We start from the raw sequence: 26,230 nt of genomic DNA, 5'->3' as shown, positions 1-26,230 counted from the left end.
TGGAGTGAATTTTCATGAGTACCAATCTAGTTTATCCTTCAGATGAATGGATAGACATATTTCTGCAATATTTATGTCACTTTCGGTTACGGTCAAGCTTATGTACAGAAATCACTTAAAATAAGAATGTATAAACCAAGAGTGAATAAGCACACACATAATAGCACTAAGTCATATTAGAAAGAGTTAAAGATATCAAACAAAGAAAAATGTTTCGAACTTTATCTTTAATGCACTATTGACTTTTAGGATACATAGATTCACAGAACTTTAAAAAACCTAATAAATGCAATAGGTTCTTTCAAATGGCAATTCTGCATTAGTGGAAAGCATTTTACTTGTGCATAATGAAACATTTGCTTTTTATCAATGCCACCATCCTCCAAAGTTCTGTGGAGGGTCAAGTATCAAGAAATTTTTGAAAGCTATAATAGGCAAAAGTATTAACATTCTGCTTTAAGCTTTCTGATGGCACTACAATCACTGTTGAATAAAACTTTCTATCAATTCATACAAATACAAAACTTAGTTCAAACAAAATAAAAATTGGAGCCAATAAATGTTTTTAGGAGGGGGAATAGTCCATAAGTGATGCTAAAATTATGGAGGCCCTATTCCCATTTCCCATTGAATTTCCCATGGATGGCAAAAGCCCATGGACAGAAACCATTGGGAAACCAATATACAGCTAGGCTGAGAAAACACGTGGACTTTAAAATGTCTGGATTTCAAATTGTGTAAACAGGTAAGGAACTGATATTTTCAATCTAGACTTGGCAAGATTGTTCTAATCAGTTGCCCCAACTAGGTCAGCAGTTTCTGGACAGTTGTCCAAAAGGATTCCTAACTTTTACTTGCAGAAAATATCTCAACAGAAGTTAGCTGAGGCCAGTCTATATCCAGAAGAGGCTGTAGCTGGCAAAAGATACTTTGCTGGATCTTCGGTAACATCTAAATCTCTGAAGGCTCACAGTCTGCAATATTTTAAAGGGAGCACGATTGGTTCAAAAGAAGTTGAACTTCAGTCTTTTGAATGGCCCGCTTACCCAAATACTTCCATCTTATTTTAGCTTTGATTTATTGGCCCCAGTTCTAGCCACTGATTCAACCATTTCACTAAATCAGATGTATAAATCTGCTAGTGTGCATAAGGAAAATAAGTTAACAAAGGAGAAGTAAAGATCATGGAACACTCCTATATGTGTCCACTAGTTCTTCTAAAAATGTCTTTACTAGTCTTTCCCAAACTAGTACTCTCCATATGTGAATTATATGTTCACCAAGTCCAAACACTTTGTCCCTGCTAGCTTTAGAGTGATGAAAGTTACAAGCCAGTAGAATGTAAGGTTGAACATGACTGATTTTGTATTGTATTGTATTGTATTGTATTGTATTGTATTGTATTGTATTGTGACTTACATCTCCAAACAGGCATTGCACGGGTACTAGAAGCTTGTGGGCAAAGATAACCATGCTATATTATCATTTGTCTGTGCACAGTTTCAGATGTAGCATTTTTATTTGATAACATATGCACAAGCTGCAATGATACACTAACAGCATTATCTTTTATTAGCTTTTAGAAATGACTAGACAGGACTTGAATAGAGTTGAACAATTATGAAGACTGAAAAAAGGCAGACGATAATGATAGAAGTCCACATTATAGTTATTTACATAAAGATTGTTGTCATTATATACTTTTTAAAATAATTTTTTATCAATTTATCTCAGTACTTGTTTCTGAGTTGCCTCCAACTATCCTTTCCAGAGCTGTCTTAGCAAATAGCACTCATGATGAGCTTCCTTCCTTCCTGATCGCCTTGACTTTTTTGGATAGATACTATTTTCAGCAACAGAATTCCTTCACTATCCACAAATTTAGCAAACTACATAAACACATATCAATAAAGCTCCATGCTTCTAGCTGAACTGAATAGCTTCTTTCCAACTATGTTTAACACGTTTACCAAGCCTATCTCATTTCATCATCCCCTACATAAACTGTTTCAACTCCTACCCTCAAAACGATGCTATAGAGCACTGCACACCAGAACAACTAGACACAAGAACAGTTTTTTCCCAAACGCCATCACTCTGCTAAACAAATAATTCCCTCAACACTGTCAAACTATTTATTTAATCTGCACTACTATTAATCTTCTCATCGTTCCCACCATCCATCTCCTTCCACTTACTGTATGACTCTATGACCGTAACTTTGTTACTTGTATCCTTACGATTTATATTAATGTTGCTTCCTAATTGCTTATTTGTACTCTGACTATCATTAAGTGTTGTACCTTATGATTCTTGATGAACATATCTTTTCTTTTATGTACACTGAGAGCATATGCACAAAGACAAATTCCTTGTGTGTCCAATCACACTTGGCCAATCAAAAATTCTATTCTATTCTATTCTATTCTATTCTATTCTATTCTATTCTATTCTATTCTATTCTATTCTATTCTATTCTATTCTGTTATATTGCAAAGGACTACCCATAATGGCACTGTATCATCAAGTGGATGCTTGTAGAAGAGGATCTCTTTAAAATTCTGCTATGGAAATGCCCTTTTAAAATGAACAGATGTTCATGTTCACATGAGGTTACACGTATTAGGGTGGAAGTCAGCTTTTGTGCTAATAGTCTGATGAGGAATGCTCTTCAGCAATTATCCAGCAGCAGGATTATCTTTGAACACAAAGCTTTCTTAGGGGGATCAATCATGCTTTACAAATCTCTAAGCTATCAACTGTCCATCCACTCTGTCTCAATCCACTGCAGCACAGTAGTCAGGTGAGTTTGAAATGCCTTCACAGCTTTGCCATGTAACAGGTGATAAAATAAGATCTTCATTGACAGATTTTGACTACATTTCTAGATACAGTTTTAACTGTCCTAGGCATACCAATTTTAAATAACTTGGATTCATGTTTTTTTTTAATTCCATCAAAAAATATACTTACTTCAGTGATCATTTTTCCAAAATCTACTGCCAACAGATTAATTTCAAGGTTGTTCTATACATCACTGCTAATAGACAGGCAGCTATATAATCCATAACGCTGATAATGCTCAGCAACTCATAGCAATGATGCAGTGGTTTGCTTTCTACTTTATTGTGCCTTGTGAGTTAAATATAAAGGCTGCTGGAAGGTTTAACATTTATTTTATTATTTACTTGTTACACAAAGAAATCCTAGCCTTGATTGCAAAGGACATCTTCCAAGGCAAAATGAAGCTCACTTATTTCCCTGCAGGAAAATGAAGTTCTGCATCCCATATTCTAATTACTTTCACTCAAGTGGTTTAACATAATGTAAACACCTCAATAAAGCTCCATGCTTCTAGCTGAACTGAATAGCTTCTTTCCAACTATGTTTAACACGTTTACCAAGCCTATCTCATTTCATCATCCCCTACATAAACTGTTTCAACTCCTACCCTCAAAACGATGCTATAGAGCACTGCACACCAGAACAACTAGACACAAGAACAGTTTTTTCCCAAACGCCATCACTCTGCTAAACAAATAATTCCCTCAACACTGTCAAACTATTTATTTAATCTGCACTACTATTAATCTTCTCATCGTTCCCACCATCCATCTCCTTCCACTTACTGTATGACTCTATGACCGTAACTTTGTTACTTGTATCCTTACGATTTATATTAATGTTGCTTCCTAATTGCTTATTTGTACTCTGACTATCATTAAGTGTTGTACCTTATGATTCTTGATGAACATATCTTTTCTTTTATGTACACTGAGAGCATATGCACAAAGACAAATTCCTTGTGTGTCCAATCACACTTGGCCAATCAAAAATTCTATTCTATTCTATTCTATTCTATTCTATTCTATTCTATTCTATTCTATTCTATTCTATTCTATTCTATTCTATTCTGTTATATTGCAAAGGACTACCCATAATGGCACTGTATCATCAAGTGGATGCTTGTAGAAGAGGATCTCTTTAAAATTCTGCTATGGAAATGCCCTTTTAAAATGAACAGATGTTCATGTTCACATGAGGTTACACGTATTAGGGTGGAAGTCAGCTTTTGTGCTAATAGTCTGATGAGGAATGCTCTTCAGCAATTATCCAGCAGCAGGATTATCTTTGAACACAAAGCTTTCTTAGGGGGATCAATCATGCTTTACAAATCTCTAAGCTATCAACTGTCCATCCACTCTGTCTCAATCCACTGCAGCACAGTAGTCAGGTGAGTTTGAAATGCCTTCACAGCTTTGCCATGTAACAGGTGATAAAATAAGATCTTCATTGACAGATTTTGACTACATTTCTAGATACAGTTTTAACTGTCCTAGGCATACCAATTTTAAATAACTTGGATTCATGTTTTTTTTTAATTCCATCAAAAAATATACTTACTTCAGTGATCATTTTTCCAAAATCTACTGCCAACAGATTAATTTCAAGGTTGTTCTATACATCACTGCTAATAGACAGGCAGCTATATAATCCATAACGCTGATAATGCTCAGCAACTCATAGCAATGATGCAGTGGTTTGCTTTCTACTTTATTGTGCCCCTTGTGAGTTAAATATAAAGGCTGCTGGAAGGTTTAACATTTATTTTATTATTTACTTGTTACACAAAGAAATCCTAGCCTTGATTGCAAAGGACATCTTCCAAGGCAAAATGAAGCTCACTTATTTCCCTGCAGGAAAATGAAGTTCTGCATCCCATATTCTAATTACTTTCACTCAAGTGGTTTAACATAATGTAAACACCTCCATAAACCTCTTTTCATAGCAAACAATCATTTTCTTTCCATGGGAATAACTAAGGTAAGTAATCAGTATTTAAAGGAATTTAATTTTACTGATTTCCAAAGATTTTAATGATCAATTTACACCAAAAAGTAATTTAAAGGGTGTAATTTCAAGAGATGTATTACATGTCTCTACATTCTGCATTTACCCTTTGAACTAAGATATGTTTCCTTAGCTATGGTTTGTTGAATAAGGCAAAAGCTTATTATCAGTGTTTGGCTAATTCTTCATTTTGTTTTTCTTTTTAGCTGTTACTGTTTCACAGTTCTGTAAAGGCTTGAACATGACATAAAACCAGATCAGGAATAAGCCAAGAAATTATAAGTAAACCATACATCTCATAATGTATCTCAACACTAAGCCACAATTATACTCTATAAACCCAAAACAATCTTGATTCTAAACAATAGTTTACTTTCTTAAAACAAGCCATGGTTTAGTCATTAGCCTAACTGACAATCAAACTGTACTGTAGCTAACCATAATAAAAATCTAGCAATTATTAAACTTAAATTTCATCCATCTGTGTTTTCCAATAATTAAGTAGTGGTGTTACATAAAAACTCCACTGTCTTAGTGTTGCACCTTCCACTAATGTAATGACAAAATCCCAATGATTTTAATAAAAGTGGATTATATTATAATTGAGCATTAGGGGTGCAAAAGAAATCCATTATGCATTTGAATGGCTTTTGTTAGCTCACATGTGTTATTTTCAGAACATCAAAACACATTTTCAGTAATGGATGAAAACGCACAGCTCACAGTCAAATGTCTATAATTTTTAGGCATTTGGAATTTATATAATGAACTCTGCCAATTCTAGGGGTTTATAGTTTGAAATAACCAGTTACATGAATTCCTTAATGATACACCTCCATGCCTAAACCAGCTGCTGAACATTATACAATATATTCCACGCTTTTACAGAAATTCACTTATTTATATCAATGTCGTGTTATGTAAGACTGCATATGAGTTCATGGATTGATTTGCATCATTTTTCACACCTTCAAATCTTTTCCTGTTGCTTCTTATAAAAATTGCAGATAAAATTCAGCGTTCCTCTCTTACCAATGGTTTTTTAGATCCATTGAAAAATAATATTATCTGAGGAGTAGAGCATAATGAATGACCACTTATTTGACCATCTCTTTGCATCTCTTTGTCATCATTATAAGAATTATGATTGAACAATTTCAATCATTTTTTGCACTGAAAACATAGCCTTTGGGGGAACAAAGTCACTTATTTTCCTTTCATTTGTTTCTTTCAGTGTATATTAGTGCAGTTTCTCATGCTAAAAATAAGTTGGAACAGCTATGAAAATAAGGCAGAATAGATGAATAACAAATTTAAGAAACCAATTTAAATTTCTCCTCATCCAGTGCTTGCTATTTTGATTGAAGAAGGAGGGTCAGTTATACAGTAAAACTGAAATTTGTTTTTGTTTTTTTTAGTATTCCATTCCCTGATTTACTTCTTTAAAATAGGTCTTCTGCCTGCAATGATTTAAACTAATGTGTCTTGGGTTTTTAATTCAGGGAAAACCAGGCAAGAAATATTAAAAAATAATGTGAAAGTTGTGTGTGGAGAATTATGTTTTCTCATGGAGCTCAGCTGTGATGTTCTGTTCTTTTTCTCTTCTATACTTCAATAAGCTATATTAATCAATCCAAATATGCATGAATTGACTCCAGAGGATACTCTGTGGTATGTATGTGCTGTATATATTCATAGGTTGCATATGCTGGACTATTCAGAAAATATGTTAATGACTTGCATTATTACAAACATGTATTACATTTCTACTTGCCTCCTTAATAATTAGCTTGTAAGGCAAAGAATCGTCATCTGCCTTCATAATTAAAACACTGTCCAAAGGTTAAAGTTTGTACAAACTATATAACTGCAAATACAAGATCTAATTTATCATCATTAGCCAGTTGTACTAAAGATGGAAATTGCAATATGAAGTTTCATGCAGCAGCCTCTTACTCTTCTGCCAGCTTGAATACCACCAAGACTAGTTCTCTATGTCTTCCCTTTTCCCATTTTTTATGGCAGAAGGATTCATAAGATGCATATACAGGTAGTGCTCAACTTACAACCACAACTGAGTCCCAAATTTATGTTGCTAAGTGAGAAATTTGTCAAGTGAGTTTTGCCCCATGTTACGACTTTTCTTGCCACATTTGTTAAGTGAATCACTGCAGTTATTAAATTAGTAACATAGCCTTTGGGGGAACAAAGTCACTTATTTTCCTTTCATTTGTTTCTTTCAGTGTATATTAGTGCAGTTTCTCATGCTAAAAATAAGTTGGAACAGCTATGAAAATAAGGCAGAATAGATGAATAACAAATTTAAGAAACCAATTTAAATTTCTCCTCATCCAGTGCTTGCTATTTTGATTGAAGAAGGAGGGTCAGTTATACAGTAAAACTGAAATTTGTTTTTGTTTTTTTTAGTATTCCATTCCCTGATTTACTTCTTTAAAATAGGTCTTCTGCCTGCAATGATTTAAACTAATGTGTCTTGGGTTTTTAATTCAGGGAAAACCAGGCAAGAAATATTAAAAAATAATGTGAAAGTTGTGTGTGGAGAATTATGTTTTCTCATGGAGCTCAGCTGTGATGTTCTGTTCTTTTTCTCTTCTATACTTCAATAAGCTATATTAATCAATCCAAATATGCATGAATTGACTCCAGAGGATACTCTGTGGTATGTATGTGCTGTATATATTCATAGGTTGCATATGCTGGACTATTCAGAAAATATGTTAATGACTTGCATTATTACAAACATGTATTACATTTCTACTTGCCTCCTTAATAATTAGCTTGTAAGGCAAAGAATCGTCATCTGCCTTCATAATTAAAACACTGTCCAAAGGTTAAAGTTTGTACAAACTATATAACTGCAAATACAAGATCTAATTTATCATCATTAGCCAGTTGTACTAAAGATGGAAATTGCAATATGAAGTTTCATGCAGCAGCCTCTTACTCTTCTGCCAGCTTGAATACCACCAAGACTAGTTCTCTATGTCTTCCCTTTTCCCATTTTTTATGGCAGAAGGATTCATAAGATGCATATACAGGTAGTGCTCAACTTACAACCACAACTGAGTCCCAAATTTATGTTGCTAAGTGAGAAATTTGTCAAGTGAGTTTTGCCCCATGTTACGACTTTTCTTGCCACATTTGTTAAGTGAATCACTGCAGTTATTAAATTAGTAACATGGTCTTTAAGTGAGTCTGGTTTCTCCATTCACTTTGCTTGCCAGAAGGTCACAAAAAGGTGATCACATGACTCCGGGATGCTGCAGTTGTCATAAATGTGAGTCAGTTGTTAAGCATCCGAATATAAATCATGTGACCATGGGGATATTGCAATGGTCATAAGTATGAAAAATGGTCATAAGTCACTTTTTTCAGTGCCGTTGTAACTTTGAACAGTCACTAAGTGAACTGTTGTATGTGGAGGACTACCTGTATCTCTGAGCTAATGCATATTCCTTTATCCCACGGGTGTCAAACTCGCTGGGTCACGTTGATGTCATGTGACCGATCGTGACTTTTTTGCCTTCGCAGAGCTGGGGTGGGCATGGCCTTTGTGTGACGCATCTGGGCCATGGGCTGCCAGTTTGGTGCCCCTGCTTTATCCATTGCTTTATACTAATGGACATTGTATGTCAATAATGGAGCGCACCTGGATGCAAACAATGAGTAAAATAGCTTTTTTTCATGAAAATGCTATGTATTCCATTCCATGTATGGAATTTTATTCTTGTTCTTGCATCAATTGCATGTACTTTTAATTTTCAAACTCTGTCTTTTTCCAAGGACAGGCTGTCTGAAGCATCCAGACCAGTGCTAAGAAGTCATTTATACCTTCATTACATCCTGAGCTGCTTGGGAAATTCTGAGAGTTTTTTCTATTCAGTAGTGAGCTACTTACAATTTCTGAAATTGGAAATACATTTCTAAATTATTTTTTTGCTTTCTCCTTGTCTTCCAGAACATGGAACATGGATTCCAGAAGACATTTCTGAGAATGTCTGCAGGTTAGAATAATACAAGCAAACCTGTCTTAGAACAATAACCTAAGCTTCTTTAAATAAAACTTTTAAAAGTTTGACTTGTTTTCCCTGCTGCATTTTTAAAATGAGGGTGAAGTTACTGAAATAGGAAAATCAAATCACCTCAGACAAGTTGCTGGCCATATCATTCCCTTGAGCATATGGTACATCACCAGGACAAAACCTTTGATTTGTATTGGCCAAACCGGACCTGCTGGTGAGCAGGAATATCTTCATTAGGAAATGAAAACACCTCTATACATTACCATATCCTCTTCTATGGGATGAATATGGAATTAAGACAGCTTCTGTTTGAATTATGTATTCAGACAGAATTATCTTTATTTGATTATTTGAATTGTTCCAGTGAGTTAATCTTTCTTATCTCTCTTAACACACAAGACTCTCCAAGGGTGCAAGTCTTGACTTTTTAAGTTAAAAAGTGAACTACAGTGCATCCAACAAAGGATTTTATTTTTCCCTCTGAATTGTTGAAAATGAATTATGTTGCTATTACTAAGTTTATAGTCTAAGGGCAGAGTGACTATATAGCAGTGAGTGAAATGTCAACTAAGTAAGGCTTAGATAATTCAGGACGCCTTTTGTTAAAGAAGCTAGATGTCAGGAAGAACTACTGAAACAATCTGACAAAACAGAATACAAATATACAGAAATAAGAGAATGTTTAAGGGGATATTTAGAACATTAAAAGAGGAAAAGTAAGAAATAATTTATAAGGGAAATAAAATGCCCTTTAGAATCTGGATTAGAATCCAGAGATTGGGTAAAATATATTCAGAAGCAAAAAAAAAAAGATTATGGTGACTGTAAAAAATAAAAATGAATTGCCATTACCCGATATTGAGCAAGGTAAATAGAATTGTTTACAGCCAGCAAGCTAAAGTATGAGCTAATTGGATATGGGGGCAAGAAAACCATGACAAGATTTCCCATATTGTTGCTAAGAAGAGCCATATGGTGTGGATTAAGAAAGAGTTCATTCTGTCTCCAGTGTTATTTTTCCAGTCTGAACTTCATACATCTCTACTCCAAAATAATATTTGTTCTATATAGATTTCTGGTATAGATGACAGAGGTCATATATTATCGGCACTAGTATGTTTTCCCTTCACCACCAAAATCCAAGGTTAACCCTTGCCGCTGACTTTAACATCTAAAAAAGAAGACTCACTTATGGACTTTTATGTCACATTAAGATGTGACAATCAGCACACCGAGAGATTGAATGTTAGGCTATAGATTAGCCTTAGAAGAATCTGACACTATTTTCTTCCTCGTTTTCTTTTTCTCATTGAAATCTCATGTTGTGTTTTCTGTTCATGCCAATTATGCAAAGTCTGTATTTTATCCTGGTTGGTATAGTTTTTATGAGTGGTTTGGTTTCAACTTGAATGGATTTGCCAGGGATGTTTCAGCACTATCGATATGGATTATATTTTTACTTTGGTGTCAACTGCTATGGTTTTAATTAGATTGCAGCAGTAGTGCAAACTGGAATAAAGAAATGAACAAATAAATAATTTTTGCCAACGATGGGGACAGATTTCCCAGTGGGATTACAGCCAGCACATCAACTTGCAACCTTTGGAGGCAAATGACAATAAATGTACTTGCTGAATTCCTGACCAGCTCAATGAATGCTTGTAAGAAAACCAAGACCAATATGAAAAATGACACAAGATCTATCCAGCTTGCTAGGTTTTTTTTTAATCGTTTGTTCACATATGCTAATGAGCACAATACTTTATATCCCCCCTGCTGTAAATTGTTATAAGTATTCTGCAATGTCATTTTACTGGCAGATCACCTGTTCTGCATATAAAAATCTCAGCTTGGGCCCCTGGCACTTCCAATTAAAAGAAGGAAGAATAACAACGTTAGCAGCCCTTGGGCAAAATGTTATTTATTAGATTTATCTTTCATGCAAAAGCTCAAGGCAGCATACATAAGCACTTCCTGCTCCCATGTTTTCCCCACAACTTCCCTCAGTATATCAAACTGAAAGTGTGCAAATGGCCCAAATTCACCCAATAAGCCTCTGTGGATGAGATAGACCACAACCTTGGTCTACTAGCTAAATAATTTAATCACTACACCACACTGGCCCTCAAAATTATCAGAAAACTGCTGTCAGTCAGAACTGACAGTAAGGAATTAGGTGGGCAAGCGATCTCCTTGAAGGTTGAAGGTAGCTCCTTGATATCCCTAATTGTTAGTATTTTTGTTTTATTATGCAATACTATGATTGAAGGAGACTTGTTCAAACATCTTGGATTTCATCAAGAATGTCCTATCACCACAAGCGGTCAAGAAGGAAAGAAAAAACAAACTGAACTTCCATTAGGTAATCCGAAAACAGTTACTATACGTCAGACATAGCTCATTCTATGATCCACTAAAAAATAGCTCACAAAAAAGAGTCATAAGCTTTGTCAATAGCCAGACAGCTTGAATTTGACCAGCCTTTTCATTTACCTGACCTCTGCTGAAATTTAGCTGCTGTTGTATTTACCTTACCATACTTACAATATTGTCCGCGTGACCTTGCTCTTTTTAAGCAAGAGGTGGAAAACAGCAACCACTTACCAAGCTGTGTTTATCCTTTATTGGGCCAAAATTACTCATCAGGGTGCTTTTTGTATTGATTTTGAGGATATCACCAGTGGATGTGCCAACATAGAAGTAGCTGTCATCATCTGCCATCTGGGAAAGGTGAGGAAATGGATTAAAAACCATGCTTCACACTGTTCATTGGGATGAGTTTACAGTTTTGATATTCTATAATGTAAATTCCCTGCCTTACTTAAATCTGACTTACAGGAATAAAAATTGGATGTCATCGCATATAAAAAGTCCTAGATACCTATATATTAACTATTTGATGTTATGTGTCTATTTCTTTGCTTTATAGTTGTCCGCTGTATGCCTCACCTTCCACAAATCTTTTATTGATGATTTTTGCAAATTTACTAAGTATCATTTAAAGAAAAAGCAGTCATTCATTTAAAATAAAGCTGTTCTGGATACCATTGCAGACACATACAAAATGAGTAATATCTCACAAGATTGCTTAACCTACAGTATTAGACATTCTTGCTTGAAATCTCAAATCCCAAGATTTCAGACAGGAAAGCCAAACCCTTATAAAATTTGATGAGACCACAAGATGATGGCCTTGAATGTTTTTCTAAATAAAATTGAATTAATGTTGGGGGTCTCGTAAGACTGGCACCAAGATCCTCATAGCATCTCATTGCCAACTTGTTTATACAATAGTATTCAAAAGTATTACCTGACAATGTAAGGATCCACATACAGGAAAAAAGCTGAGAACTATTGATTTAACATAAGCTCGGCAATAAAAGCAATTGCAACACTGAATAAAATACAATAAAATAAAATTAAAAGGTCTAGAAGCAGACAAAAGTCATTGCTTTCACAAAGACAACACTTCCAAAGTAGGGCACCATTGTAAAAGACTTGCAGAAAGCCCTTCTATAACTTCAAAAAAATAGCAAGACCCAGCGGTAGTGTCTCATTATAATTATGATCTTAACATTCAGGCAGAACAGAAAAGGAAAGGCACTGGTGGCTTTGATTAGACATTTCAGAGACAAGGCTGGGGCTCCATCCAGAACAAACAAACAAAACAAAAAAAACAAATAAACGGAGCTCAGGTCCTTTATGGACACTGAAGCAAGACAGAATCAGGACCAGGGTTGGGAAAAATGAAATACTTTTACAACAGTGAGGCAAAAATTAAAACAATGTTTGGCCTTGCTTCCAGCTTCCTGCACTATAGATAGGATTCTGATTTGGAACAGACTTCACAGTATGATTTTTCCTCCTGTTAAAGATTCGGCAATGAAAAGTTTCATGCGGCTGGCCATAGACTGTATTTTCGAGTTTGAGCCTTTGTTAGACCATTTATTTCTTGCTTCCTAGGAAGATGGTTGAGAACAGAGGCATAGAATTAAATGTGCCTCCTAGGATATACCAAGCCTGTTGACTCTGCAGTTATATCTTCCAGAAAAATCATTTCAAAATATATTTGTAATAATCATTTCAAAACGGAATCATGTTGGCTTGGTGGTTCGAATGCAGTATTGCAGGCTGACTCTGCCCACAGCCAGGAATTCAATCCTGACCGGTTCAAGGTTGACTCAGCTGTCCACCCTTATGAGGTCAATAAAATGAGGCTCAAGATTGTTGAGGGCAATATGCTGACTCTGTAAACCACACAGATAGGGCTGTAAAGCACTGTGGGGTGATATATAAGTCTAAGTGCTATTGCTATTACTGAGTCTGTTACTTTTGTTGGTTCTTATTGGTTCTATGGTTAGTTATGGGACCTCCCTCCAAAGATTTGATTTATGTCTAAGAGGGAGATGACAGCATATGGCTTTGGACACATTTCATCCTACTGAATTAGATGTTTAAACTCAAGTGCACTTCACCCAAACTAAGTAGATCTTCTATAAATTGTTCTTTTTTTCTTTTCTTTTCTTTTTTCTTTTTGCTTACCTGACTCAATTTTTACACATACTATAAATCACAGATCAGTAGATATCTTACCATAGCGCAAGCAACCACTCTTTTCAGCTGCCCTGTTTGACACTCAATTGGTCGAATTTTTCTGTTGGGTAAATCCAGTTCCCATACTCGAATAGTTCCACTGAAGCCAAAGCATGTATTTCATTATTAACTTGAGATGAATTTATATCACAAAAAATTTTTTGCTGCAGAACTAAAAGATGCATTTACTGTTTCTCTTCTCTGGACTACCAAAGTCAGTTATCCTAACTTCAGGAAAGTAGCTGATCATTTGTTATATACCAAGAGATTGTGTTGGGAGCCTAAGTATTTTCTTATTCTATTTCTGGAAGTGAAATAGCTTCATTACGTGATTGATTAAAGCAGTTTGGAAAAGAGTGAAATATCTCCTGACTACAGCACTGGTAGTTCTCATTTATTGACCACAATTGGGGTCAGCAACTCAGTCGTTAAGCAAAGTGGATGCCGAGTGAAACCATAATTATGCTTATAATCTTACTTCAGCTTTTCTTCATTTTACAGAATTTTGAAGGTCATAAATGTGAGAGTGAATGGCAAAATTAATTTTTCATCATCATCATAACTGTAAGCACTTACTGCCCAGTTACTTGCTAAATGAGGACCACCAGTATTAAGCAACTAGCAAGCTACAATATTTTTGATGGGATCTTTTTTTCAATTAGTAGTGTCTAAGTAGGAATCATTCAGATACAGCAAATCCCAAAGGAAGCAAGGGTTACTAAAGCTGAGGGCACACTAGGAATGATAAAAAAAAACCAACTTTCTTCCAAAAATAGAATGCCATGGAGTAGAGCAATTTTATAATGATTTTTGTTTTGCAGACATTTCAGCATTAACATTCTAGAACTCTTAAAGTGTTCTTCTCATGAATCATATAATTTGCAAATTTAGCTTTTTTTGAATGGTTGACCAGTAAACTAGATCTGGGAAGATCTATGTAGTGCTGGAAATCCAAAGCACTGCAAAGGCAAAAAGATGTTTTGATGTAAACATAGCAGCCACTGTAATTTCACAGCAGCCGTGCAGAAGATGTTCCCAGGAAAAGGGACTGCTGCTTTAAGGAGTTGCAAGTAAGTGCTACAGTCATACCAACCCTCCCCTTGCCCTCCCCCATCTTCTGAAGCACTTTCCCTTCAGATCTGCATACTCATAGACTTAACTCAAGTGTCCTGCTGGACATTCAGAAGCCCATTTATTGTCTAGCAATACTGAAGAAAAAAGCATAGATGGCTTTGGTTTAAAAATTTTTCCATTACAGGTAGTCCTCAACTTATGACCATAATGGAGCCTGTTCATTACAGCTCTAAATCATGCCAGTCATAAAGTTGAGTAATCACATGGCCAACTCAATTTCATCAACTTTTTTTTCCAGTGGTTTTTAAGCAGATTAGTAGTCATTAAGCAAGCCCATTGCTTGCTATGGGATGTTCTTGCAGGAGACCAGAAATTCTGGTTTGGGGCAAAAATGTTATAAACCATGGCCATTAATTGTGGCCCAGTTGCTGAGTGCCCAAAATGTGGTCATGTGACCCTGGAGGAAGGCCATCCATTGGAACTTCAGAACCCATTTACAAGTACCTCTTGCAAGGTGTCCATCGTAACTTCAAATAATCGCTAAGCGACCAGTCATAAGTCAAGGGCTACCTGTAAGTAACTTGGGGACAATGCAATGAACAGGAACAGTACATTTTTAAAGAATGGAATTTGATAGCTTTTCCTCAAAAACAAAGTCATACTTTCCCGCACTGATGAACATCTCATCCTTGCAGTTGGAATATACCAGTGTGGTTGGGTTCCCAGCACTACGAGCAGAGGCAGGACTTCCACAGATGGCTTCTTTCTTTTGGACACTCCACACCACAATGCTGTCAGAAGAGCAAAGGGAATTTGTTTGTCTTCGGTGAATAGTTATTTTGAACTTGATACGATTGTGCTTCAAGGAGCATTTCTCCCAAATAAACGCAGTTTGTAGCTGTATTGGGTTTAGTTCCTATGCAAACATTAAGGAGGTCTAGAGGCGCTCTGTGGGGTTTTATTTTAACCCATTTTCCAGTCCTGCTTTTATAAATGTTTATGAAGTTTTCCAAATCAAATGAATTGTCTCACTTATCAGATGAGAGGCGAGAAAACTGACTGAATGGAAAAAGAACGGAGTAGAAATTATTGTAACTCTTTGATTGCTCATTCATTTCATACCAATCTAATGACTTATTCATAGAGCACAGTAAGCCTTAATTGCTTAGTTAACAGTATGGTGAAAGGTGAACATCTCATACTAGCAAAACTGCAGAAATAAAACCGTATTTTATAGTGGGTTTCAAGAACCAATTAGTAGCTTATCATACATATCATATGAATCTTGGCTAAACAATGAATTCCCAATTTATGTGAGATGGTCTATGAATCTTCCTCAAGAAACAGAGATGGTCGAAAGGAATACTGGGATGTGGATTTCTTTTGATTGCCATTTGTCACGCAGTTCCTCATTTAACTTTTCAAGTAGTTGAGACAGGGGGGAAAAATCAGGGCTCTCCCATCCGATATAGATTGGTTGCCGATGCAATTAAATCCTTTGCAGACAAGAAGCCAATCAAAATTTCACACTGCTTCCAGTTGGCCTTGCAAAAGCAGCTGGGGTATTTATCCCCGGCAAACAGAAGTTGAGTGCCACAAACCAGTGCAGAAGACTGCAAGGAAGAGTCTGTATGTTCATCAACAGAGCACCCCAAGAGAACATCTCTCATTTACCCTTTATAATAAAGATGGGGCTTTGTGAAGCTACATCCAATATTTGGTTGAACTGATTCATTGATAGGCATGTGGTTGATTTAAAGTAACTGACATCTGTATACTGAAATACAATGCAGCATTTCTCCCAAGTTAAATCTTGTTCTTATAAAATTATTGGATGGGAATAAATCTCATCTGCCCTGTTCGCTGGCATGTCATGCAGGAAGACAATCTTTTGTTCATAGAATTTATAACCCAGTTCAAAGATTAAATATGCCAGCCAAAAATGGAGAATATTGACAACTTATTCATGTTTTTGAATAAGAACACTGCAAAAAAAAAAAGTGCTTCCCATTATTAAATTGAAGCCAATACAGGTCATACATTTTCATTATCTCACTTCACTATAACCAAACCAAAATAATGCCATATGCTATTTATTTGCTTTTTGTTTCAAATGACATGCATCTTATATATAGAAATATAAGATCCATCCCACCACTAAAAGATTCTAACAACAAAGAATATAATGATGAAACAGTTAAAGCAAACCTCTTCAACACATTCTTTGGCACAGTCTTTGTTATTAGTAATGACTTATACCCGACATTCCCAATCATACCAACAGTGAGTACAATGATCTAACACACATAGATTTCACAGAAGATAATGCTGAAAAAGCTCTTCGCAAACTGAAACCATCCCTATTTATTGGACCAGATGGACTATGTGCATACTTTTTAAAAAAGATTTCCACTAATATAGCAGAACCCCTAAGCATAATTTTTGAAAAAGCTTTCACGACCAGTTCCCTTCCCAAACTTTGGTCACTTGCCATGGTCATCCCTATCTTCAAAAAAGGAGACCCCAGCCTAGTTGAAAATTACAGACCTATCTCTCTTTGTTGTGTCACCTGCAAAGTAATGGAATCTATCATCAACCAATCCATTACCCTCCATCTAGAAACAAACAACCTACTCTCTAATAAACAATTTGGTTTCAGAAAAAAATTATCATGTAATTTACAACTTCTTCACTGCAAAAACATATGGATTACAAATCTTGATCAGGGCAAAGCAATAGATGCAATCTACATAGACTTCTGTAAAGACTTCGACTCAGTAGTACATGATAAACTTCTCCTAAAACTAAAATCCTACGGCATCTCAGGACCCCTTTGCAATTGGATAACTGCTTTTCTATCAAACAGACAACAAGTGGTCAAAATTGGCAATGCTCTATCAAACCCTGTTCCTGTTAAAAGTGGAGTTCCCCAAGGCAGCATTCTTGGACCAATACTCCTCATATTATACATTAATGATCTCTGTGACCATATTACAAGTAATTGTGTTCTCTTTGTTGACGATGTCAAACTATTTAACCTCACCAACAATACAGCTATCCTCCAAAAAGACCTGGACTTCTTATCTGAATGGTCTAAAACTTGGCAACTCCAAATCTCAACCAGCAAATGCTCAGTCTTACATATTTGAAAAAAGAACCTAAACACTAAGTACAAGCTTAATGGACATTACTTTACTGATGATCCCCAGCCTGTTAAAGATCTTGGAGTTTTCATATCAAATGATCTAAGTGCCAAAGCCCACTGTAACTACATCGCAAAAAAGGCTTTAAAAGTTGTAAACCTAATCTTGCATAGCTTCTTCTCCAAAAACACTAGATTACTAACCAGACCATATAAAACATTTGCTAGACCAATTCTTGAATACAGCTCGACTGTTTGGAACCCATACCACATTTCTGACATCAATACAATTGAACATGTCCAGAAATATTTTACAAGAAGAGTACTCCACTACTCCGAATACAACAATATACCTTATGCCACCAGGCGTGAAATCCTGGGTTTAGAAAATTTAGAACTGCGGCGCCTTCGACATGATCTGAGTTTAACTCATAGAATCATCTATTACAATGTCCTTCCTGTCAAAGACTACTACAGCTTCAATTGTAACAATACACGAGCACACAATAGATTTAAACTTAATGTTAACCATTCCAATCTTGCTTGCAGAAAATATGACTTCAGTTACAGAGTTGTTAATGCGTGGAATACACTACTTGACTCTGTGGTCTCTTCCCAAAATCCCAAAAGCTTCAACCGAAAACTATCTACCATTGACCTCACCCCATTCCTAAGAGGTCTGTAAGGGGCGTGTATAAGAGCACAAACGAGCCTACCGTTCCTGTCCTTTATTTTTCCTTCGTTATATCCAATTAATATAGTTATTACATACTCATACTCATATATATGCTTATATATTGTATAATTAATTCATGCTTATGCTTATATATACTGTGTGATAAAAATAAATAAATAAAAATAAATAAAAATGCTGTTCTTGGTAATAAGCATGGTGTACAAAATAAGCATCTACCAAGTCCGTATTAACTCATAACCCAACAACAGACACAGTTCTAATCATCTTCTCATTTTCATGGTTCAGGTTAAAGAACATCTAGTATAGCACAAAATATAGCTGGTAAATTGCATTCAGCTAAATAAGGTTGTCTGGACAATTATATTTGTGTTTTAATCCCTGATGAATGGCATTCTCATTTCCTCTTTCTCTCAAAAATGCATAAATTTTCCTCATCAATTGCAAACTTAATGGGAGAGGGAGACTAGGCAAAAGATATACAGAGAAAAATATATTATGCTTTTCAAAGTCTGCAAAGACCAGCAAAGTCTGCAAAAATCATTAAAAGATGCATCACGCTGTTCCTTAACGATGGATTCACACCTCAAACTTGTTGCATCATTCTACAGTCACAAATCAACTATCTTGTCGATTTGCTTTGTCACTTCAAGTGATCAGATTTAATAGTGGGTTTTTTTTTATCATTACAGATAGTTTTCACTTTACCAACCACAGTTAGAACTGGCAACTGTCACTAAGTGTTGTGGTCACTAAGTGAAAAAAAATCACATGATTGTGCCAGACTTACAGTGTCACTTCCGCATCCATTGTTAAGCAACTTACCACAGTTGTTAAGCAAGACATTACTGACCATGTCTTGCACTTTCAGATTCTCCATTAATTTTGCTAGTTGAAAGTTTGCAAATAGTGATTATATGACCAAGAGACACCATGATGGCCCTAAATGCAAGATTTGGTTGCAAAGCTGGGTTTTTTTTAACTGTCATAACTTTGACTGGTCACTAAACAGAGCAGTCAGTAAGCAAGGATTACCTGTAATCCTATTATTTCACATATTCCCTTGGAATATGCAGGGAGAGACAGAAAGCTGAAAATGATCCTGACAATGGAAATGTCTGCTACTGTATATGCAATAAGAAACCTACAAATGGCACAATACCATATGCCATTTTCTTCCAAAGCCCATATACCGGGAATGCATTAAAATGGTTTTATTTTGAGCATTATGTCCTATCCTCTCTGCAAAATTGCTGTTTCAAGTGCAAAGTAAGCTATATTGGCCTTTTGAAGTTTTTTTTTCCCCAGAACATTTTGGAAATTGAGCATAAAATAAAATGTTTTGCATAGCTCTGCTACATTCATCTTCAGAAAAAGACATGGTTTGGGAAAGATGATAATATTATCCCCAACAAAATTTGAGGGGTGACACGCCACAGCAACAGAATAATGAAGAACAGGGAGAAATGTAACTAGATCTTTTCTTTGATTCAAGACAGGACAATGGTATTTTCTATATCTGACTTCTGACTTTTTTAGAAAAAATAAGAAAAAAGAAGGCAACATACTTTTAAAGGAGTCTTACCTCCCATCATCTTGGCCTCCCAGTGAAATCAGGTAAAGATCATTTGGAGAAAATGCCAGATGTTCAATTTTACCCTTGTGAAGTGACAGCCGAGACAACATCTCCTTTTTGCTGTAGTCCCATAAAATGATATCAGCCTGGGATAAAAATATAAATATGCAGTCTAACAGCATTCCTTGTGGGGGGGAAAACCCAAGTTTGTTACAGAAAAGCTATCTGGATCCCAAATTCTAGGTTTAAAGGCCATAAAGCTGTTTTTCTTCCCATATATCATTTCGGGCAGTCTTTTGAACGGTTTGCAGTTTTATTGAGACAGAAAAGCTCAAATGGAAGTATAACTTAGCCAAGCATATCCTATTTCTGAGACAAATAGCAGCATCAAAAATAATGTATTAATACAAGGCAATCGAAGGGCCTGATGTGATCTACCCACACCATTAAATACTGCAGTACTAGCTATTCTTCTATCCAGATGGGTACACAAAAAATGACAAAGCATTATTGGCTACTAAATCAAAACCTCTTAAATGATTTGCTTGAAGTCATACCAACCTTATGCTAGGAAGCAATTCAGAAATTAGTATTGAACTAAACCTGCCTTTCCACCTAACAGGTCCATAAAAGACATTGTTCAGAAGGCAGTCGTTTCTCCTTTTCTAAACTGGAGGTGGGAGAGCAAGGGGTAAAATTCAATTTCCCAGGAAAGGTGTTCCAGAATTTTGGTTAGCTATACTGTACTGAAAAAGGGCCATTCTTGCAGGTTTCAGAAAAAGGGGTAATTTTAAAGAAAATCTCTGTTGTTGAAGGTGTTGTTGTATAGGTTTACATAAAAGAGATGCTGTTCCTCAGTCAGTCAGAGCCAAGTTGCTTCAAGCTTTAAGAGGTAAAAGCAATACTGTGTCCAGAAAGTAACTGGGGAAGACTACAGATATAATACAGTGGTGAGATCTAAACCAGTTTCTACTGGTTCGCTGGCTGCGCATGTGCGCTGCATGCGCATACACACCATGCACCAAATATGAAGTGCGTGCATGCAGTGCATGCCAAAAGGAGGCATGCGGTAAGTAGAACAGCACATGGGGGGGTGATCAGCTGTGGCGTGTGATCTTTTTTTTTACTTTTAAAAGCATTTTTTACAACTTATTTGGCCAAAGAGGTTGTAAAAAAATATTTTAAAAGTAAAAAAAAAGGCTCTGACGATCATGCGGCTCAGCTGTGATCGTCAGAGCCTTTTTTTACCTTTTAAAAGTATTTTCTCTACAACCTCTTCGGCTTTTAAAAGTAAAAAAAAAACCCTCTGACGATCAGGCAATTCAGCTGGGATCGTCAGAACCTTTTAAAAGTATTTTTTACAACCTCTTCGGCTGAAGAAGTTGTAAAAAATGCTTTTAAAACTAAAAAAAACAACTCTGATGATCGCCTGGCTCAGCTGGGCATCGGGGGGTGGGCAGGGATTTTTACTACCAGTTCTCCGAACCACCCGCCGCCATTGCTACCAGATCGGCCGAACAGGTCCAAACCGGGAGCATTTTACCCTGATATAATATCATTCTGGTGCTGTGTACAAATCAACAACTGGCTGCCACATTTTGCATCAATTGGACCTTTTAGATACCCTTCAGGAATAACCATCTAAAAAATACATTATAATAATCTAATAAGTAGTCCTCAATTTATAGCTGGAACCAGACTTTCCATTGCTAAGCAAGATTGTTGTTAAGTAAGTTACACCCAATTTTACTTTTTTCCCACAGTTGTTAAGAGAATTGCTGCAATTGTTAAATGAATCACAGGGTTCTTAAGTGAGTCCAGATTCCCCCATTGACTTTGCCTCTTGGAAGCTGGCTGAGAGGGTCACAAATCGTGATCACATAACCCCCGGATGCTGCAACTATCATAAATATTTTCCAGTTAGAAAGGACTAAAAATTTTGATCATGTAACCATGGGGATGCTGCAAAAGTCATAAGTGGGGGAACTGGTCATAAATCATATTTTCTAGTGCTGTTGCAACTTTGAACAGTCACTAAATGATTGATTGTAAGATGAGGACTACCTTTAGTAATTACCTACTCAAGGCATGGATTAATTGTAGGTGAATCTGACCAACCCAGGAACAATCACAGTTGTCACATTAACTGTAACATGAAAGAATGCTTCTTCACAAAGTTACCACTGGCCAGAAACAGCTGAAAATAAGGGAACACCCCAAATTTCAGGCCTACTTGTCAGTAAGACAAGTCAAAATATGCTGAATTCCCTTGATGTTTTAAATCATTGGAGCTCTTCAACTGTTATGCTTTCTCTGCAAAACATTATTTGAAACTAATAATCTAGTTTATATTTAGACAAGTAAAATGTCATATCTAAAATCCAACACTGGCCTGACCCTATCAGCCAATATATAGATAATGTAGCAGGATTTTTCAGAAATATTCTGCAGGTGATCCTTGTTTAATGATCACTTGTTCAGAGCCCATTCAAACATACAAAGTCCCTGAATGAGTGGTAGTTACAAGTGGTCGTAATAATATTGGTCATAGCGTCACAATTGCCATTTCTGATTTTCTTTGTTGGCTTCCCACAAGCAAAGTCAATGGGGAAGCTGGCAGGAGGATGCAAATGTTGGCAACAACATGATGTCCTTACTTAATGACCAGCAGGGATTCACTTAACGATGACAATTGAAAGTAACAGAATTTTCATTGCTAAGCAGCATGATCACATGATTACACTTTATAATCACATGGCTTAGCCACAGACATGCCAACTCCAATTATCATCGCTAAGTGAGAACTACCTGTACTTGTAATAGTGTGAGACCTAACCTGAAGTCTAAACAATTAATCAGAGTTGAAAGATCATGCTTTAAAACACGGGTGTCAAACTCCCGTGTGTCACGTTGTCGTCACGTGACATATCACAACTTTTTTCCCCTTTGCTAAACCGGGGGTGGGGGTAGCCAGTGCGGATGTATCTGGCACATGGGCCCCAAGTTTGACACACCTGCTTTAAACACTAGCATTCTTCCCCGTTTAAACACTAGCATCCTTTATGAATCAAATACATTTTTAAAGGAAGCTTTTATCTACCTTAAAGCCCATGAATGTGATCTGACCAGAAGCCACATAACTTCCACTTGGAGAAACTGTGACACAGGAAACGTTGTTGGTGTGACCATGTAAAAAATCTTGACCCGGAGTGTTTATGCTTTGAATAATTACTGTGCAACCCAGTGGATAGATAAGATGCTCTCGATCTGGATGGCAGATGAGGCCAAAGGGAACGTGTCCTGAAACAAAAGAAATACATGATTTTTGATAGAGGAAGAACAGCCAACATCTATATACTATTAAAACTCTGGTGTTTGTAATCTTTAACTGGGCAAAAGGGTGGATCAGAGGGCAAAACAATTCCAATCAAGGTACCTCAAGTAGGCTAACTTACAGAATGCACCCAAAATCTGGGACCCAGGATTCTCATGGAATTAGAATTATGCAAATTTTATAAAACATTTTATGATGCAAGTATTATCGTAAAGCATTTTATGACATAATACAAAATGACTAAAAAAACCTGGCGTAGTCAGCTTCTGATGTTTGACTGTACTATACAGTTCATGGGCTACTTTCACGGCAGAGACTGAATATCTCCCTGAATTTTAACAATATTTCCAGAGAATGTAGCATATTAGTGCTCCATCATTGTTAAAGGCATCGAGAATCTGATAACGAAATGTTTTTGAAATGAAGATCCAACAGATCACGCTTTATCTAGTTACATGCTATAATCAAGCATTTATGAGGTGAAATTTTTGGAAACTTAAAGTGGTTTCCCACTCACAGAAGCAACAAGAGAGTTATTCATGCAATTCATCAAGATACTTTACTGCTCTCCATTTTTTTATCAGTGCTCTTCCATTACTTGTTAATGCTTTGTTTTCTGATACTGTACTCTGATTCTAACGCATTCTGCTATCTTTTATACAAACATTAGAGAATAGATAATGTTAACTTTTAAGGCAGAATTTTGTGTTCATGTCTTTTTCATTCATATAGACTAGCTCAAAATCTACTTTCTCTATGGCAGAGATATGGGAGTCAATAAGATTTGGTTCTTAGCTGGTTTACATTATAAATATTATTTTTTACTATAAAATCAATAGTAGTATTGAGAAAAAACTGATATTCCATTCCACGTCTTCAGCCTCAATGTAATTACTGTATTGAATAATGCAATATAGTATAGATAGTCAAACTTCCTACTCCAAATGTTGCCTATTGTTCCAGTCAACCTTCTCCCCTCCCCCAAGGCATATAAAGTTCTAAATATTCTCCTTTTTTTTTGTTCAATATGTGAAGTACTCCCTTTGTAGAAGAGATAGCTGCTTGAGTTTTCACAGTTATGTCTCCCTAAGATTTTATACTCTAGAAAGATGGCACAGTACAAGAAGCCTTTTTTAAGCCTTTCACCTTAAAAAAAAGTGTAACATCTAAAAAAAATATTTATTTTTTCCAAGTTTTTAACCATAACAAATTCTGCACAGGATTGCAAAAGGAACTTGAATGAAAAGGCAGCAAGTTTAAATGACTTCTAAAGAATAAAAAAAGAACCCAAAATCACAGAGACAATATGTGGTTAGTAACCTGCCAAAAGAGACACGGTGGCTCAGGGGCTAGGACGTTGAGCTTGTTGATCGAAAGGTCGGCAGCTCAGCGGTTCGAATCCCTAGAACTGCTGTGTAACGGGGTGAGCTCCTGTTACTTGTCCCAGCTTCTACCAACCTAGCAGTTTCGAAAGCACGTAAAAATGCAAGTAGAAAAAATAGGAACCATCTTTGGTGGGAAGGTAACAGCGTTCCGTGCGCCTTTGGTGTCTAGTCATGCCGGCCACATGACCACGGAGACGTCTTCGGACAGCGCTGGCTCTTCAGCTTTGAAACGGAGATGAGCACTGCCCCCTAGAGTTGGCAACGACTAGCACGTATGTGCGAGGGGAACCTTTACCTTTACCTTTAACCTGCCAAACTTAAAACTCTACAAAAGATCTGTACAAAAGGACCAACATAAATTTGTAATAATAATAATAATAATAATAATAATAATAATAACAACAAGAACAACAACAACAACAATAACAACAATAATAATATGCTTAAATTGTCTTTCCTTTAACCTGAAAGCAAAGTAATAACATTAAGACAATTCATTTCTTAAGAATCAAATCACAGCAAGCATCAGAATAATCACAAGGAGGATGGCCATTAATTGAAAGAGGCACTCAGATTGGGCTTGTTTTGAGCTATAATCACGGTAAACTTTACAGTCCGGCTCTTTACAGCCCCAATGTCAAACTGAAACTCTGTTTTCTCAATCGTTCCCTCTGTAACGGAATACAAACTATTTAATGCACATCTATTTATGTTAGATTCCGTCCACGAAGTCCTTCTCTGATACAGCCTGAAAAACAGTTTGGACAATTACAGCCCACCAGTGCAACACATGAATAGGGAAGAGGGAACCCTTGAGCATGGGCAGAGTTCTTTTGCTTTACGCCGGGCAATTACAGAGATCAACTTTCAGCGGAGTTCCCAACGGGCAGGATGGTAGGGGGGCTTTCTCTCATAGCAAGGAAGTATCGTTACTTCCCTGGTTGCCATCCAGGCCTTTCCCTCTCTGCCCCCTCGGTACCATTGAAGCCAATGATCGCCTGAAGCTGAAGGCCCTCCAACTCGTCCGCCGACTCCTTTTTTTCGTTCGGGACAGTCGCCATGTCGCCGTCGGCACTGGACACTGGCTTAGAGGTTGTATATGCCGGTCGCTATGGAAACCGCGCAAGCGCGCAGGCCGCAGAGGAGGCGAGGCTCTCGGGGATGCTCCGGATGAAAGCCGGGATGGAAGGGGCGGGGCTTCTCTCGTTTCTAGGCTACAGAAGGAGCGCTGAAGAGGTGGGATGGGGTAGAGTTTGAGAGCGGCGTTGCTGCCGCTCTCAATGCGCGTTTGTAAATGAAATGAAGTAAATTACGAGGTGCGCTATTGTCACTGTAAAGACCCCAGATTCTTAGGATGGGTGGTCGATCCCCAGAAGCACTTATAACGGTCATTTTAGATTTATGGTACAATGGCAGCAGCATCAGATCTCGGGAAGAGAAGTTACTAAATTAAGTAGGAAAATATAAGGAGAGAGAGGGGGGAAAGGGAGCAGAAAGTTAGATAAGAAAAGATAAAGGAAAAGAAGAAATTGGGGGTA

General features: G+C 36.6%; 1 protein-coding gene across 1 annotated transcript in view; it reads right to left on the bottom strand.

The window, feature by feature from the left end:
* CFAP52 (cilia and flagella associated protein 52) overlaps positions 1-25,754 on the bottom strand; it is a 33,987-nt gene extending 8,233 nt beyond the window's left edge. The window contains exons 1-6 of the mRNA XM_058169602.1: positions 25,672-25,754; positions 23,074-23,273; positions 19,983-20,119; positions 15,224-15,352; positions 13,488-13,587; positions 11,499-11,615 (exon numbers count right to left, since the gene is read on the bottom strand). Of these exons, the coding sequence (XP_058025585.1) occupies positions 11,499-11,615; positions 13,488-13,587; positions 15,224-15,352; positions 19,983-20,119; positions 23,074-23,273; positions 25,672-25,753 (765 nt within the window). The 5' untranslated portion in view covers position 25,754. The remainder of the gene's footprint in view (positions 1-11,498; positions 11,616-13,487; positions 13,588-15,223; positions 15,353-19,982; positions 20,120-23,073; positions 23,274-25,671) is intronic.
* Between the last annotated feature and the right edge of the window lie 476 nt (positions 25,755-26,230).

Source organism: Ahaetulla prasina, chromosome 2 (genome assembly GCF_028640845.1).
Source record: "Ahaetulla prasina isolate Xishuangbanna chromosome 2, ASM2864084v1, whole genome shotgun sequence".
Taxonomy (NCBI): domain Eukaryota; kingdom Metazoa; phylum Chordata; class Lepidosauria; order Squamata; family Colubridae; genus Ahaetulla; species Ahaetulla prasina.
Note: the sequence above shows the minus strand (reverse complement) of the source record. Positions and strands in the feature narration are given on the sequence as shown.